Source organism: Sceloporus occidentalis, unplaced genomic scaffold (assembly GCF_023333645.1).
Source record: "Sceloporus occidentalis isolate IW3139 unplaced genomic scaffold, rSceOcc1.0.p SCAF_2, whole genome shotgun sequence".
Taxonomy (NCBI): domain Eukaryota; kingdom Metazoa; phylum Chordata; class Lepidosauria; order Squamata; family Phrynosomatidae; genus Sceloporus; species Sceloporus occidentalis.
The window spans coordinates 248617041-248633057 of record NW_028316982.1 but is presented as its reverse complement, the minus strand read 5'-3'; the positions used below and the strand labels follow the sequence as shown (position 1 = coordinate 248633057).

The following is a 16017-nucleotide window of genomic DNA, read 5'->3' as shown; positions in this document are numbered from 1 at the left end:
TCAAGTTGTTTCTGACTTATGGCAATCCTAAGGCAAATCTATCACGGGGTTGTTGTGGCAAGATTTATTCAGAGGAGGTTTGCCATGGCCTTCCCTTGAGGCTGAGAGCTTGCATTTTGCCCAAGGTCACCCAGTGAGTTTTATGGTAAAGCAGGGAATCGAACCCTGGTCTCCAGAGTTATAATCCAACACTCAAACCACTACATCATGCTGGCTCTATCATTACATTCCTTCAAATTGCCTCAGTGTATTAATTCAGTGGGCGAGGGTTGTTTGTTTATTGTGAAGAGTGTACATAATGAAATCCTACTATGATTTAGTCTTTCATTGTAATGAATTTACTGAGGTCTTACGGAAGCAGTGTTTTAAGATTTGACAGAACTGATCCCAAAGGAGTATGAAAATGTTAAAAGTAAATTGAGGAGAGGGGACTCAGACACTTCCTATACAAGCCATTAGGGATCTAGATAACATGAGTATGGTGACACCTCCCCTTCTTTGGATAACTGCCTAAAGTTCCTAAACAATCACCCTACATTTGCGGGGTAATCCATCACATCTTCAGTAAGCAATTCTGCTTCTCCATTGAGTATTCTACCATCTCTGAAATCTGATGGGTTCTTTGGATTTTGAATGACTTTTGAATTTGTGCTGTAGTTTCCTCTAGCTCTAGTTTCCTCTAGCTATCTTGGATTTTTCTTTTGTCACATTTAAATCTCAGCAGCTCATAAATGAAAGCATCCTAACATTTTTTAATGTTCTCTGTTCCCCCAAAGGGTGATGAATTTGTGGTCTACAAAACTAATCAGGTGAAAATCAAATATGTGGTTAAGTTTAGCCTCACAGATGACAGAGTAAAGGAGTTCCATCCTGTAATTCAGACTGAGTTAGAAGACCAGATGCCTTCTCATGACCAATCACAGCCTGAAGGTAAGATTGTTTCTTGGGGAGGTGGGGAAGTTACTGTATGAACATTAGGTCTTTTTCTTTGACATGTTCTGTACTTTGCGTTCTTACATTTGAAAGAAAAAATTTCTAAAGGATGGTAGGCGCACATATTCTGTAGGCTGCCCTGGAACTCTAGGGATATGCCATATGCCAGATGAGACCTATGAAAAAGCTGAGAGGCTGGGATTGTTTCTGTCCTCTTCAGAAGATAAAACAATTAATATAGCCCATCTCAGAAGCTTCTGTTGTTCCCCATACACTTTTGGAGGGAGGTGTCTTATGCCTAATTTAACATCCTTATATAAGCCTTTGGACTCTTCCAGGAGGACAGTTTGGCTTGGATTCAGAATTGCTCCTCAGTAAATAGAAGAGGATAGAAGAAGCAGAAACTGAGGCACCTGAGGCAGCACCTACACTGCAGAAATAATGCAGTTTGACACTGCTTTAACTGCCATGGCACCATCCTAATGAATCCTGATTTTTGTAGTTTGTTGTGGCACCAGAGTTCTTTGATAAAAAGCCTTTGGACTGTTCTCTAGCTATCTCACAAAATTACAAATCCCAGAATTCCATAGCACTGAGCCATGTCAATTAAAATAGTATCAAACTACATTATTTCTGCAGTCCAGATGCAGCCTGAGTGGAGGCATTGAACCATGGCAATTTAAAGTGGGGTTAAACTGGATTATTTCTGCAGTGTGTATGTAGCCCCTCCCGTCTGTCTCTTTAACTCCTTTTCTTACTTATAGGCAGAAAAATTATCTGTTCATCTAGGCATTCTTAGTGACTTTATAAAATATTTTGACATTTCCCTTGAATTCTAAAATTTGATTGGGTACACCTTAAATGAATAATTGTTTTCTGCCTTCAACTTTTGTTATTTAGATTATGAAATGCCAAGCCAAAACAAGCTGGATAATGTAACTGCTGGTCTTCTGGATGGATCTGGAAATCAAATTCCTCTTAAAGAAGTTCTCATCAAGGGAAGAATAATAGACTTTGTAGCTCAGGTAATCCAGGTGGTTTATGTTGAAAAGTTTATTGGGTTGAATGCTGAATAATTTGTTCTATTTGTTTTTCCAATAATCAAAAAGTGAAAGAGGTTTGTTAGTTTTTATTTAAATTTAGACATGTATTCTAGCTACTGAATAAAGACTAAAATGTGTGTTATTTCTGATTAATATGGATTTTAATTTTCAGTTCTTCAGAAAGTGTAGCATATTGTACCATCACATTTCTTACTTTTAAAATGAAAATTACATTTTTCAAGTGTCTGTGGACTTCACAAAGGTGGTGGTAAGTGTTTATGAACTGCCTTCTCTTATTGTACAGCAGTGGTCTAAATTATCATTTTCTGCACTGATGGGTTTATTGCATTAATACACCTGCAAGGTTTTGTAGTGGGTGATGTTTACCCATATTGAAAATATTGATCATGATGGAAAGCATGCTTCCTTACAAACATCCTATTGGGAACCATATTTTGGAGTTTACTTCTGTCTAGTACTTTACTGCTATGTGTTTTTCAAATTAGGTTGGAAGCCATCTTGGTTCCCAGTTCTGGCTAGGCAGGATGTATACCAGACCAACCAAACTACCAGCAAAATATTTTTCTTTCTTTCAGGTTGTGGTATTTCAGACTTACGAAAATCAAACTGGCAGCCCCATTGAAGCCAAATATGTCTTTCCTTTGGATGACACAGCTGCTGTGTGTGGCTTTGAGGCTTTCATTAAAGAGAAACATATAATTGGAGAGGTAAGACAGTGCAAAGGAAAAGGAAACACTAAGCACAGCTGAAGTTGTCGTAGGTCCCTGCAATCAATCCTCCCCCCCTCCCGGGTTGCCCCAACCAAAACCCCAACCCGTCCTAAGAGTCCGGAAGCTACACCAAAGCCATGCTCCAGTCCTTAGGACTGGAGCATGGCTTTGGTGCGGTTTCCGGACTCTTAGGATGCATGCATCATTTAAACACCATACCTCCAAAGTGACCTGAAGCAGCTTTATTTTGGCTTGTCTGTATGGGGCCATTGTGTGTAAAAAGAAACTCCTTTGAAAGCCAATTTGTCTCTGTCCTGAGAGGTTACATGCCTGCTTCTTTTTGTGTTGCTAGTGAAGTTTAAATTCTACTTCCTGAGCTTTATGACTTTTTTTCTCCCAGAACTCACATGGCCAAAAAAGGGTAATGGCCTCTACCTAGATGGATATCTCTCCATATCAGCTTAACTGAAAACAAATATAATAAATCTTGACAAATGCTTGTGAATCCAACATCGTCATTTTTCTTCTTCACTTTTGCCTGTTTGATTTTTTTAACACCATTTTCTGATAAAGAAGCCAGTGGAGCTTTGAAAGCTTGTATCATGTATTTTGTGCATTTTGGCTGGCCCAATATAAGTATCACTGTTTTGTGGATTTTGGATGTTAATGAATAATTACTAAATTAGTTGCTTGTAATATCCACCAACTGATAAGAAAGATATTTTCATATTCTGGATTTTTTTGTTTGTTTCTGTTTTACTTCTTATTTGTTTTACTTTGTATATAAAGTAATCTTGGTCATCAAATCAATTCAACAGGTGAAAGAAAAAGAAAAAGCACACCAAGAATATAGGGACGCAGTCAGTCGGGGAGATGGAGCTTATCTGATGGATCAGGATGCACCTGTAAGTGGAACATAACTGGTTATTTTATGTGGGTCATCTGTAAAGTTCTCTCAGCATCACAGTTAGTGCAAAAGTAATGCCTTGTCTGGAAGCACAGCAAGTTTGTAGATATATATAGTCAAAGATTTATATCCCACCTTTCTCCCACAATGGGAATCATAGCTTTTATATGTGAATTTCCTAGTCAGGATATCTACTAGGGTTCGCAGCTTGAACCTCTTGGACCAAGTTAGCCATTGCAAATTTAAGTTTCACTTCCATGTGCACACTCATGCATGTGTGTGTACACACATCTGTTGCCAAATGGCAGAAAAGATTAGGGAGAGGGAGTGACATCTGTAGCAGTGAGAGACCATATTTTACCTCTTACAAGGTGCTAGCCATACCTAAGGTTTCCACCAGCCACACTGCAGCTCCTTTCTCTTGTAATGTTATAGTACACCATCTTCAGTTGAGCCAGGGCTCACAGAGTCAAAAGGTCATGTCTTTTTGATTAACAGGAGTGATGAGATCATTTAACATCACCTTTAGACCCCCTTTTTCTTTCTGAATTTAGCTGTAATTCCCACACTATGTGCAGGTGAATTTTCCTAACAGGAAATTGTTTTATGCAATCTTTGCAGCTGAGCTATATTTAGCCTTCCTTAGTACCATACATGAAAATCCTTTGTATGCACAAAAACAATATTAGAGTTGTAAGTGCATGGGGGGGGGGGGGGGGAGGAAATACAGCCAGCCCTCCACATTTGTGGCTTTGACCTTTGCAGATTTGATTATTTATGGATTTGATTAATATGATTTCTCTATGGATCTCTAGGTTCTCCAGTGTTACTCTGCCAGATGTTGATCATAAAGTCATGCTGGAGGACCCAGAGGTTCCTAGAGAAAACATTTAATATTTGTAGGTCCTCCAGCAAAATTCTATGGTCAATCTCTGGCAACCACAGAGTTGCACTAGAGATTCCTAGAGAGGTGTTCTCTCAGATAAAAAAGAGGGGGGTTATTTACAGGTTTTCTGCTTTCATGGGATTCCTGTGCCCTTAATCCCAGTGAATGTGGAGTACTGCTGATCGTTAAGAAAAAGTGTTTTTAAGATGTCTGAAATATTTTTTTAATAGAACATATTTACAGTTTCGGTTGGAAACTTGCCACCTTCAACCAAGGTACTCATCAAAATCACCTACATCACGGAGCTCATTTTCGAGAATGGATGCCTTTCTTTTCACATGCCTGCCACTGTGGCTCCTTGGCAACAGGACAAAGCATTAAATGAAATCACACAGGTTGGTGTATTTTCTGTTAAAAACTCAAAATCCTGGGATGCTCAAAAAAAACTTCAGGTGTGGGATAGGAAAAGGATGGGAATCTAAGTTGTTTACTGTATAATTATTTGTTGGAAGTCAATGCAAACATGTTTCCTATTTGTGACATACAATTCATCCAGTTTGCTCAGCTCTGATAAAGTATTAACTTCACTAAATAAATATACACAAACTATAGAACCCAGCCTGTAACACATATACATTAAGATACCCATTCATCGCGCACTGCAACCATGCACATATTATTACATATTATCTTGGAAAGTACCCAAATCCTTAAGAACAGCTTTTCAGGGGAACCTTAAGTAGACATAAGGAATCAGTGAATATTAGGTGTCTTGACCTGTGCAACCAAAAGTTCTTTCAGCTAAGAGAAAGCTCCTGTTGGCTACCATATCCCCCGCCCAAAATTTTTTAATATAAACACCCTATTGCAATAAGTTTTTGCTATGTTAGCATTCAAACATCTTCATCCAGTCTCAGGACAGTATCCAGCTTTGTAATTCTGGCACAAATTTGAGGCTGTGCTCACAGACACCAATTTTTTTGCCCTGTGAACAAGGGGGGAAGTCTGAATCAGTTTCCAGTGCATTTGATTTAGGCTCCAGTATGATCTCAAGAACTTCTGCAACATAGTTTAATCACAATAGCAGTATATTATTACACACAAACAATTTTCAGTCCCTTTCGATTTGTCCCACAGTTATACATTTTATAAAATTTCATTCTGCATTTTATATCCTGGGGACAGCCTTGCACACAATGACTGTTGGTGGCTCTCATGTCAGTAGGGTTGTGATACCAATCCAGGTTTAAATTCAGACTTTAAATTTGCTATCCAATAACTTCTAAATAGGCTTAGTTCCCTTAAAGTTTCAGCTAAAAGATAGAGCAACATGAACCGTGTCCCTGATATAGGAGTCACCAGTTATCATATATAATTAGAAAACAACAGCAATGTTTGTTACATTTACTTTATCAAAGTGCAAGCAGGTTATAATCCTGTAATACATCATATTCCTGTGGATTGATGTGTACAGTCTGGGGCTGCAGAATAGATACAGTATGGTTTGGGAAATGTATTGTGTGATGATTCTTTGGAGTAGGCTTATGTAAATGTCACTTTTATTGTGCTTTGCAATATCAACATCACCAGTGTCTGTCTAGTCCTGAAAGATCCAAACAAATCAGTAGAAAAAGGAGAGATACCAGTAATTTTTTGCTGCTCTTTGCTGGCACAAATGTTATAGTCTGCAATTAATTTTTTTTTACAAATGTCTAAAGCTTTTTTAAAATAATATTTACTCTTTTAAATAGGACTCAGTAAAGAAAGTTACCATAAAGCAATTAGGATCAAAAGCAGGGTAAGCAGATTGATTTAATTTGATTCCTTCTTAATTTTTTTAAAAGTTATATTTCCTAACTCATCTTTAAATATTTTTTGCAACATTTGCTTGGAGTGGAGAATGGTTTGAGAATGACATTATTGGACAAAGGATTAAATTATTAGCACTTTCATGATTTGAACTGTAATGATCACAGAAACAAAACATATTGTGAGGTTTGTGGCTGAGGTGTGTGTCTGTTTCTGTGATCAAACTAGTCATGACATTTTAATTGTAATGAAAACAGGTAGGAAAACGTTGGTGTGTGTGTGTGTGTGAGAGAGAGAGAGAGAGAGAGAGAGAGAGAGATTATACCAGTCCTGACCTGTTCTATATTTCATTTTATGACAGTGAATTCTATTTGCAAATGTCAGTTGAAATGCCTTTCAAAATAAATTGCATTAGCAGTTGGACTCATCAACTGAGAATAAAGGTAAGCAATCCTAGTATCTGTTTTTCAAGATGGGGTGCATCCAGATGCAGTTGAAAAAATATTGGCAGGGTAGAAATAAATAAATAAATGTATATTCTGTCTAAATGTTCGACATGACATGTACCATTTCTTTTAAAGCCAACCTGAAAAGCCATTGGGTCCTGTGCATAACAGTTGTAAATGTTCTACAATCTTATCACAAAATATTCTCATTTTTGTTGGGATCATTCCCTCTGTTTCTGGAGTACAGGCTACTACTGCCATCACTCATGCAGTAGAAATGGTACTATACACAAATAAAAGGCTTAAAGGAACCCCAGACTTTGCAAGAGTACAATTATTTTTAGGAGAAGAAATCCTAAATGAGGCAAATCCCTCCAAACACCCGAATAAAGACTTGACATTACTCAGTGGCCACAGATTGCAGATTGTTGCTTTGGGCTGGGAACAGGGAATATAACAAGTACTAATATCTTGATAACCAGCATTCCATGTTGCAACACTTTGTTGCAGGTCTAACTTTATAGGAGAACTGGATTCAATAGCTCAGTTAAAGCCAAGGGATCCTGTAGTTAGTGTATAAATCTCATGTCAAAATATTAGCATGTGAACAATTGGTTATGTTCTTACTCCAACCTTACTTCTTCTTCTCTCTCTCCCCAACTTCTCAATTCAGAAAACAGACTGTAAAGCTATTGTCCGTACCATTGAGGGTAGTTCCTTGGATACACGTGGCTTTGTAATGGAGATTGAGATTGGTGATGTACATTTGCCCAGAATGTGGGTAGAAAAGCATCCAGACAAGAAGAGTGAGGTGATTCCATTTTACCATTTATCTGGACTTTTGTTATTTTATCTTCCCTCACAGAAAATACTCTCATATCCTTCAGTTCAGGATATAACATCTGTAAATACAGTAGCTTAATCAAACAAAAAATGCAAGCAATTATATCATTGATATAACATAAGAAGTCACCACCTTTAGGCTAAATAAGACATGATTTTAAGTGCATGGTAATGAGCATGTTCTTTAAAAATCCAAATAACCTCAGCTGGAAGGGGAACAGGATCAGGCAACTGACAGGATAGAAACAAGTGTGGAGAAGGAATCCTTTCCTTCCCTGCCACAGTCCTGTGGCATATACTTTCTTCAAAGATAGTATTTGTTTTGAAAACAAATACCACATTGTCTTTGGGAAAGATCAATAGTCCCTTGAATGCTTTACATGGGAAAAAAAGTACAGGTTGAATCCCTGGCATTGTATTTGCCAAAATATATTCTGGTTTGTATGTAGCCATCCCTTTCTCCCCACCCTGTTCAAATAAATTCATAGAATCATAGAGTTGGAAGAGACCACAAGGGCCATCCAGTCCAACCCCATCGCCTCAGTTTAATGGTGAGTGTGTTTATTCTGTGGTTTAGTACCAGGGTGACCAGATGTCATAACTGCAAAGGAGGACAAGGGACTGTAAAATGTAGGGCATTCAAGAAAAAATGTAGAACATTAGCAAATAAAAGCTAAAAACACTCATATATATGTAAATTCATGCTTCTTGGTCATGCTCAAAATGGAGGGCATTTTGAAATTCCCCCTGGACAGAAGGTTGAAATGTAGGACAAGTCCTGGAAAAGAAGAATATCTGATCACCCTGTTTAGTTCTAAATCCAGGCCATTTGATCAGATGCTGTTGTTTATGGTTATTTTCCTAAGGATCATGACTAATGGGGGCTGCTTTGGTCTTTGGCTCCTCAAATCTTAGAGAATCTGGTGTAGGTCTGTCTTTCCTCTGACTCAGTGGATGGAGCTGTGGCAGTTTACTTTGTAGACTCAATTTAGATGAGGAGGGGGATAACAGCAGCCACATATTACATGCAACCCCCAAAATGCCCTCTATGGGACATGAGGGGCAGTTCTGCCATTTTTATTTCCCTTAGGCCATTGTAGTTTTGTTCTGTAATAGGAACAGAACAAAAACTTGTCACAAAAGAAGTTCAACTGGGGCTAAAAATTACCTAGGGGCTCAAACAATTGTGAAATCCACCCCCAACCCCCTACATGGCATTTGGAAAGGAGAAAATGAATGTTTGAGTGGGGTGGTGTGATGAGAATCCATCCCCCTGAGATCTCCTGGGTGGCTAATGTTGCCCCTTAACCTTTGACAGTTGTCTGTCTCTGGTTTAAACCCATGGAAGGTGGTATCAGATTGAGGGTTGGTGGGGTTTTTTTTTTGTTTTTTGTTTTGTTTTTTGCAGGTCTGGTCTTCCTTGATTCTGTATTCCTTCCATGGCCAACATTATCCCTTACAGTTTTGATTGTACTGTATGATGATTCCAGTACAAGAAACCCACCTAGTTCCATCCTGTAAAGCAAATAGGACATTGAAAGGGATGGGGCAACCTTCTCAAACTACCAGTTAATCTTATTTGAGGAGAAACAATTCATATCCCAACCACAGATGTGAACACTATGGTTAAGCCTCTGTTCCTTCTCTGAGGTACCTCTTGGCTCTACTGTTCTTTGGTATCTCTGCCTTATTTGAAGGCTGAGTGGTGTTGAGCGAAGCGTCCCCTTAAAATGTGAGTAGCAAGCAATAAACAGGTTGATGCCAATCCCTTCCATAGTGTGTTCATTCTCTTGTGGTGTCTTCAGAAGTCTGTCAGGATCAGCTTGTGGCCCAAACAGAGAGGTGCCTCACTGTGCCATTTTGGAGTGCCTTCTTGTACATTGGCCCAACCCAATGGCTATTATCGCCTTCTTGTCATGTGGTCTGAGGTTTTTGTGCATGTTATGCATCCATGTGTATATTTTCAGTACCCTGGAACTACTGGTTCTCTTGGCATGTGGAGAGAGCTGAGAGCTGCTTTGCATCTCTCTGGATGCCAGCAGCAACCCAAACCCATTGACATCTTCTGCTGGCCATGTCTCTTCCCTCTGTTCTGTCAGACTGAGCAGCTGTACTTCATGAAGTTCTTTATCTCCTTTTTCTCTCTCTTTTTAGGCATGCATGCTTGTGTTTCAACCAGAATTTGAAGCACCATTAGACCCTCTAAGCCCCCATGGCGAAACTATTATCTGCCTTGATTGTTCTAACTCCATGGCAGGCTCAGAAATCCAACAAGCCAAGCAGATTGCATTATGTTTTCTAGATTCTTACTATGTTACAGAAAAATTAAACGTGATCAAATTTGGCACAAGTAAGACATATTTTTTTCTTTCGTGAAACTGTTCATCCTTTTACCTATTAAATGCTTCACTTTATTACTTTTCTAGGAGCTCTGCCAATTTTACCTATAGCATTTGGTTTTTTAGTATTCTGTGGCCACTACGTTAATGTAATGCAAATTTACACTAAATGGGTTATTTACTTCATACTCATAAGTATGGGGCTTTGTATTGCTTTTTTTCCCATCAGAGATCACCTGTAACTAAAACATTGTTTCATTTTCCTTTAGATTTTCCTTTAAATTAGTTGGATTTAAATCTGTGTAGATGTGTATAGGATTGTGCTTTAAATCTAGCCTATTACTATATTGCCATTCTATATGAACATATAGGACTTTGTATATTAAGAAAATACCATATTTTCATATTGTATAGATTTTGTTGAATGCCCTTACAATTCTGAAGACTTCAAAGTGGATTATGCAAATCTGGAGGAGTTTATCATGGTATGTGCTCGCTCGTATATTTAATTTATATCTCATAAGACCGGTGGCTATTTTTATCCTGCGTGCCCTTAAGGTCTTCTGAAATATACCAAAAACTTAATATGTACAAAATTGCCATTTTTAAAAGATAATGTTAACTGTTACCTAAACCTGTCTTATTATTTTCTCTATTCATTCATTATTCATACTTCTAAGTTTCTTTTCAAGGTGGGCTACATAGATTCCAGAATAAAACCATTTTAAAATATGTACAGTGCTTTTAATAACATCATCATCACCACCACCACCATCAACATCATTATCATCATGACTGTGGTTATCATTGCCATAATTATTATTACATTTTATTTTTTTATTGCTAAACTGATGATGGTGGTTTGATGGTAATGTTGATGTTTAAATCCTATCTTCCTTTTATCATCAGTAATTGCTGATCTGTCTTCTGACCAAATCTAGTTGTGCTTAGTTTCAGGATTCATCATGTGTTTGTAGATCAAAATCTGAAATATGCAAACATTTTCATTAAACAATTGCAATAAAAATATAGCGGAACCTTGCCTTACACAGGGGATCCATTCTGGACACACACACACACACCGCATAAGGTGAATTCTGCCGATGCTTGAGCCCCGTTATAGTGAATGGGGCTCATGCACACGGCATGCACACACACCATTCAAAGTATTACAGTGCAGCTTCCGCATAAACCGGAAGCTGTGAATGGTGCACCCGCATAAGGAGCAGGCACGCTGTACATACCTAATGTAGTCTTCTACCAGGTCAGATTGAGTACAACATCAGGTTTCAGGTTCAGTTCAGAGATGTAAAACACAGCCTAAAGAACCAATTAATTGGGAGACAGCAGAGTTGTAATATCAGCTGCCTGTTCTTCCTCTGTAACTGTTTTTTCCCACCTTTCACAGCCCTGACAGGAAGAATCTATATCTTGCTGACAGACCACATCTTTGCATGCATAATGTACTGCTAGTCACAGTAGGTAGCACTATGCTATTTGGTTCTATAAACCAAAGTTTAGACAAGTTACATTTTTTCAGCTAAGGTTTCCAGAATGCCTATGGCAATCCTAGAAGAGAAATTCTAGGACTTATAATCTAAACAAGCAACTGTTTCATGCTTTGATCTACCATCTTCAGAATGCAGTTTTGTTCACTAATAGCTTCTGTTAGTAAATGTGCTTGTTTATGTCTTTGGAGAGTATTTAATTGTTCCCTGAATATAGACTGATTTCCTACAATTGAAACTGGGCCCTGATTGGAGCCATTCTTACTCACTGTATACCATAAACCCTACTGTTCATACCTGATCACTAATTGATTAAATAAAAGGCAAATTCTTTTACATCTAAACCTACAATTTGTTGTTAATTCCTTAGTCTGCTACAGCTACAATGGGAAACTCAGATTTGTGGAAGACTTTACATTACCTGAGTTTGCTCTACCCTTCTAAAGAGAAACGCAACATTCTTCTTATATCTGATGGCCATATTCAGAATGAAGCAATGACCCTGCAGCTTGTGAAACAGAATGCAAAGCACACTAGAATATTTACATGTGGAGTTGGGTAAGTATTGATGGTACTGAAATTTATATTTCCTTCAGAGAAAATTGTGAAGCATATGTGATATGCCAGACTTTACTGCTCATCTTACCATGAAGTTTATGAGTAATTTGCCAGGCATGGAAGATTTGGAGCACCAGTCATATGTGGCCGGTTGTTCAGTGTTTGACTTTATTTGTTACAACTTTTGCAACTAAACTCTCTTTCGTGCTATACAATCATAGGACTCCAATACCACTTCAACTGCCATGCTACATCCTATAGAATTCTGTAGTTTGGTGTGGTGCTAGAACTCTCTGGTCAACATTTCTAAATGCCTCAAAAAACTCCAAATCCCAGGATTCCTCAGGATACAGCCATGACAGAGTGGTATCAAAGGTCCAAAATACACTGCAGAAATAATCCAGTTTCAGACAGCTTTAACTACCCTGGCCCAGTGCTAGAGAATTCTGGGGATTTTAGGTTATTGTGGCACCAGAGCTCTCTGATGGAGAAGGCTAAATGTCTCACAAACTACAGTTCCCAGAATTGCTTACCATTGAACCAGATTAGTTAAAACAGTCTCAAATTGGATTATTTCTGCAGTGGACTAAAGTGTTATAACTGGTTATTTGTGAAAGAGATCTAAAATAACATTGGCTTGTGAATATGTCATTTTTGAGGAAACTACAGTACAATGAGCTAGAATTATAAAATTGATTTTTATATAAAAAAAGAGGAGGTTACAGTAAAGGACAAGGGCTACAGTCTAAATAAGAAGTCAGTTAGATCAGAACAAAGACACATGTAGGCCAGTGTTCTCTTTCCACAATATTCAACCAGATACCTATGGGAAGCCCACAATCAGGACAGTGTAGCACCTTCCTGCCTGTGCTCCCCAGAAACTGCAATGTCACTTTGACACTACAACATTAGGATTTGTCAGTTTCACCAGTTTGGGGGAGGGTAGTAGTGGACCAGGTTGAATCTTGGTTACAGTGTGAATGTGTGAACCATTTGGATTTGCTTACTTAGGCACAATACAGAGATAGATGGACCAGTGATTTGAGTCTCAAAAACAGGAGAATCACATTTTGGTAACCTAGGCTGCATCTGAACTGCAGAAATAATCCAGTTTGACACCACTTTAACTGGCTCAATGCTATGTGATCATAGGAATTATAGTTTTGTGAAATATTTAGCCTTCTCTGTCAGAGAGCTCTGGGGCCACAACAAACTACACTGAGTCATGGCAGTTAAAGTCATGTCAAATTGGATTATTTCTGCAGTGTAGATGCAGCCTAGGTTACCAAAATGTGATTCTCCTGTTTTTGAGACTCAAATCACTGGTCCATCTATCTCTGTATTGTGCCTTCTGATCAGTGGTAATCCTGTTTTTCACATGAGTTCCTCTCAGCTGGTGTTGTTCATGACTGAAACCTATAGTTCAAATAGAGGTACTACTCAGTAAGATGATTTAAAAAAAAACTTTAAGCAATACCTAATAAATATATTTATAAAGATGACAGGATATAGACAAAGACTCTTGGTAAATTCTGAGAGCTTCAAAACTACCTTGAATCTCATCCACAAAAAATAATTTGGCTGCTTTAGGCCCAGGAGAGACTATTTTTAAAATCATAAGTGAACCAGAAGAAGTTGAGGCATTTTGGACCATTTTTAAAGAGTTAGAACATTCTGGAGGTTATAGCAAAGGGTGTGCAGCCTTCCAAGGTGCCATGGGGGGCCAATACACCACTTGATCCTTAGCAGTTGCCCACCTCTTCCAGAGGCAGCTGGTTGCCCACTGTGTGGACAGTATGCTGAACTAGATAGGGAGGCCTTCAGTCAGACCCATCCAGATTCCTTCTACTTTTTTTGCTCAGTCACTGAATTCTGAGCTTTCCAAATACTTGGGCTAGGTTTGCCCAACTTCCACTGCTGTCTTTCTGTGCTCTACTATGAGATCCAATTGAATAGTCCAGGATACACTACATTAAACTGATTCTCAGATGCTTTTTTTTTTTTAAATGATGAATCTTTACAAATTACGTTAGGCCTGCAGCAAATCGTCACATGCTGAGATCTTTATCCCACTATGGAGCTGGAGCCTTCGAACATTTTGATGCAAAGTCAAAGTACAATTGGGAGAGAAAGGCAAGTATATTTTAAAATTATTTTCTGTAGGCACAGAGAAAAATGGTTGTTCCTTTGAAAGGATCATTATCCCCTAAATTCAAAACTTCTTCTATCCTGCTAAGGGAAAGGGCTGATATTTTTTTAAAAAACTGCTTTCTGATTTATCCTCCCCTCCCCTCCAACAAGTAGAAAAATTTGTATGGTTCATATGTATGGTTTTGCCCTGATTAAAAAGGGATACAAAGGCCCCATTCCAACTATAAAAAGAATCGGATTGCTGAGTGAATTAAATGACCCTCGTTCCCCTTTGAAACCAGTTCCTGTCACGATGTGACCGAATCTGTTATGATGAAACGCGACAAAGGCAAAAGAACCGTTTTTTCCAGACACCAGCTTTTGGGGGAAAAAAACACGATTCCAAAGCTTGTGGAGTAAGTGGGAACGAAAGATTGGAATAGCAGCATTCTGAAGGGGAGGGGCTGGTGGCAGAGGGGTGTTTACCATCCCTCCCTATTTTTTGGGAGATGTCATCCCCCCTGAGTGCTGTCTTGTCATTATTGATGTGATGTTTGGTTCCTTTAAAAATAAAACTAAGTGCTTAAGTGACAGAATGGTTTAGCAACTACTTGCAAAGCTTAAGCTTAAGAGCTCAAGTGTATTTACAAAAAAAAGAAAAGAAAGAAAAGAAAACATGCCCTGTCCTCCTTCTCACAGGCCTCCCTGGGTCCTGGTGCCCTCCATTTCCGTCATCCTCCTCCTCTTCTCCCTTCCTGGTCTGGCGATGTCCTTCCCCGGCCCCCAAGCTCCCTTCCCAGCCTTGCCTCTGTCTCTTCCTCCTCCTCTTCTCCGCTAATGAGAACTAAGGGTCTTTTGAAATCGCTTTCCAAACCAGGGCAGAAGCGAATCAGGAAGCAATTCATCCTGCCAGTGAGAATGACCCCGAAAAGCAGCAAATGTTAATTTTCTGTTTCCATCTCCACATCCAGGTAAGAAGTCAGAAGGATAGGATGTCTTCTCCAGGATGTAATGCGGTCTCAATTAAATGGCAACAGTTTGACACAAATGCACCTGAACTGACATATGCTCCTGCTCAGATACAGTCTCTGTTTAATCATGAGCGTCTTCTTGTTTATGGATTTATCTCCAATTGCACCCAGGTAATTAGCAGTTCAAATAAACTTGGAGTTGTGTACATGATCAATTCAAGTGAATGGAAAACCACACATAGACTTTTCAGGGATAAGGGTAATCAGAGATGATTAGGGCTTTTTAGGGCTCTTCTACACTGATTTAAAGACATTTGGATTTTCACAATACAATTTCTTGAGTTTTGCCACTTAGTGTTTCCTCCACATCTATGTCTTCTATTATTTTTAAGTTCTGGATCTGCATTAGGACTTTTTAAACGTTTTTTTTTTTAAACTTGGTGATGATGGTTTGCTGAGGTGATCCTATCTGTGGTTTGATGGGCGAACTTTACATCTTCCTGTCTTTCTTTTTCTACAATTTCTATAAGTTACACTGTTATAGTGCAAAAGTGCCCTTTCATAGCTGTAATTTAACTCTAAGAAAATATTCTTAGAAATAAAAGCAGAGAAGAAAAGGAGACTTTTTTGTTCTATGTGTTGGAATTAAAAAGAAAGTGGGAGTAAAATATTGCAGCTGGTGCTGGGGATTGTCAGAAAATAATCTAGACAACAGATACACCATTTGGATTTTTAAAAAGCCCAAGAATTAGAATAACAGATATTGCAACGTCTTGATAACATTTGCTCCATATGGAGGAGACTTTAGTTATTTAATTTCCCCCTTTTATAATTTTGCTGCCAAAGATGGGGAAGATATTCCTGGGATTTTCAACCTCTTGTGCCAAAGAGAACTTTGCCTTGACTTGGTAAA

At 38.5% G+C, this 16017-nt stretch overlaps 1 protein-coding gene across 4 annotated transcripts in view; it reads left to right on the top strand.

Annotated features, from left to right (window-relative positions):
• PARP4 (poly(ADP-ribose) polymerase family member 4) overlaps positions 1 to 16017 on the top strand; it is a 64784-nt gene that overhangs the window by 26662 nt on the left and 22105 nt on the right. For all 4 annotated transcript variants that reach the window (XM_089512663.1, XM_089512662.1, XM_089512661.1 and 1 more), the window contains 13 exons: positions 777 to 930; positions 1834 to 1958; positions 2573 to 2704; positions 3526 to 3612; positions 4731 to 4895; positions 6252 to 6298; positions 6671 to 6752; positions 7429 to 7566; positions 9753 to 9948; positions 10352 to 10422; positions 11816 to 12003; positions 14037 to 14136; positions 15105 to 15275. In XM_089512663.1, coding sequence (XP_089368789.1) covers positions 777 to 930; positions 1834 to 1958; positions 2573 to 2704; positions 3526 to 3612; positions 4731 to 4895; positions 6252 to 6298; positions 6671 to 6752; positions 7429 to 7566; positions 9753 to 9948; positions 10352 to 10422; positions 11816 to 12003; positions 14037 to 14136; positions 15105 to 15275 — 1656 coding nt within the window. The remainder of the gene's footprint in view (positions 1 to 776; positions 931 to 1833; positions 1959 to 2572; positions 2705 to 3525; positions 3613 to 4730; positions 4896 to 6251; positions 6299 to 6670; positions 6753 to 7428; positions 7567 to 9752; positions 9949 to 10351; positions 10423 to 11815; positions 12004 to 14036; positions 14137 to 15104; positions 15276 to 16017) is intronic.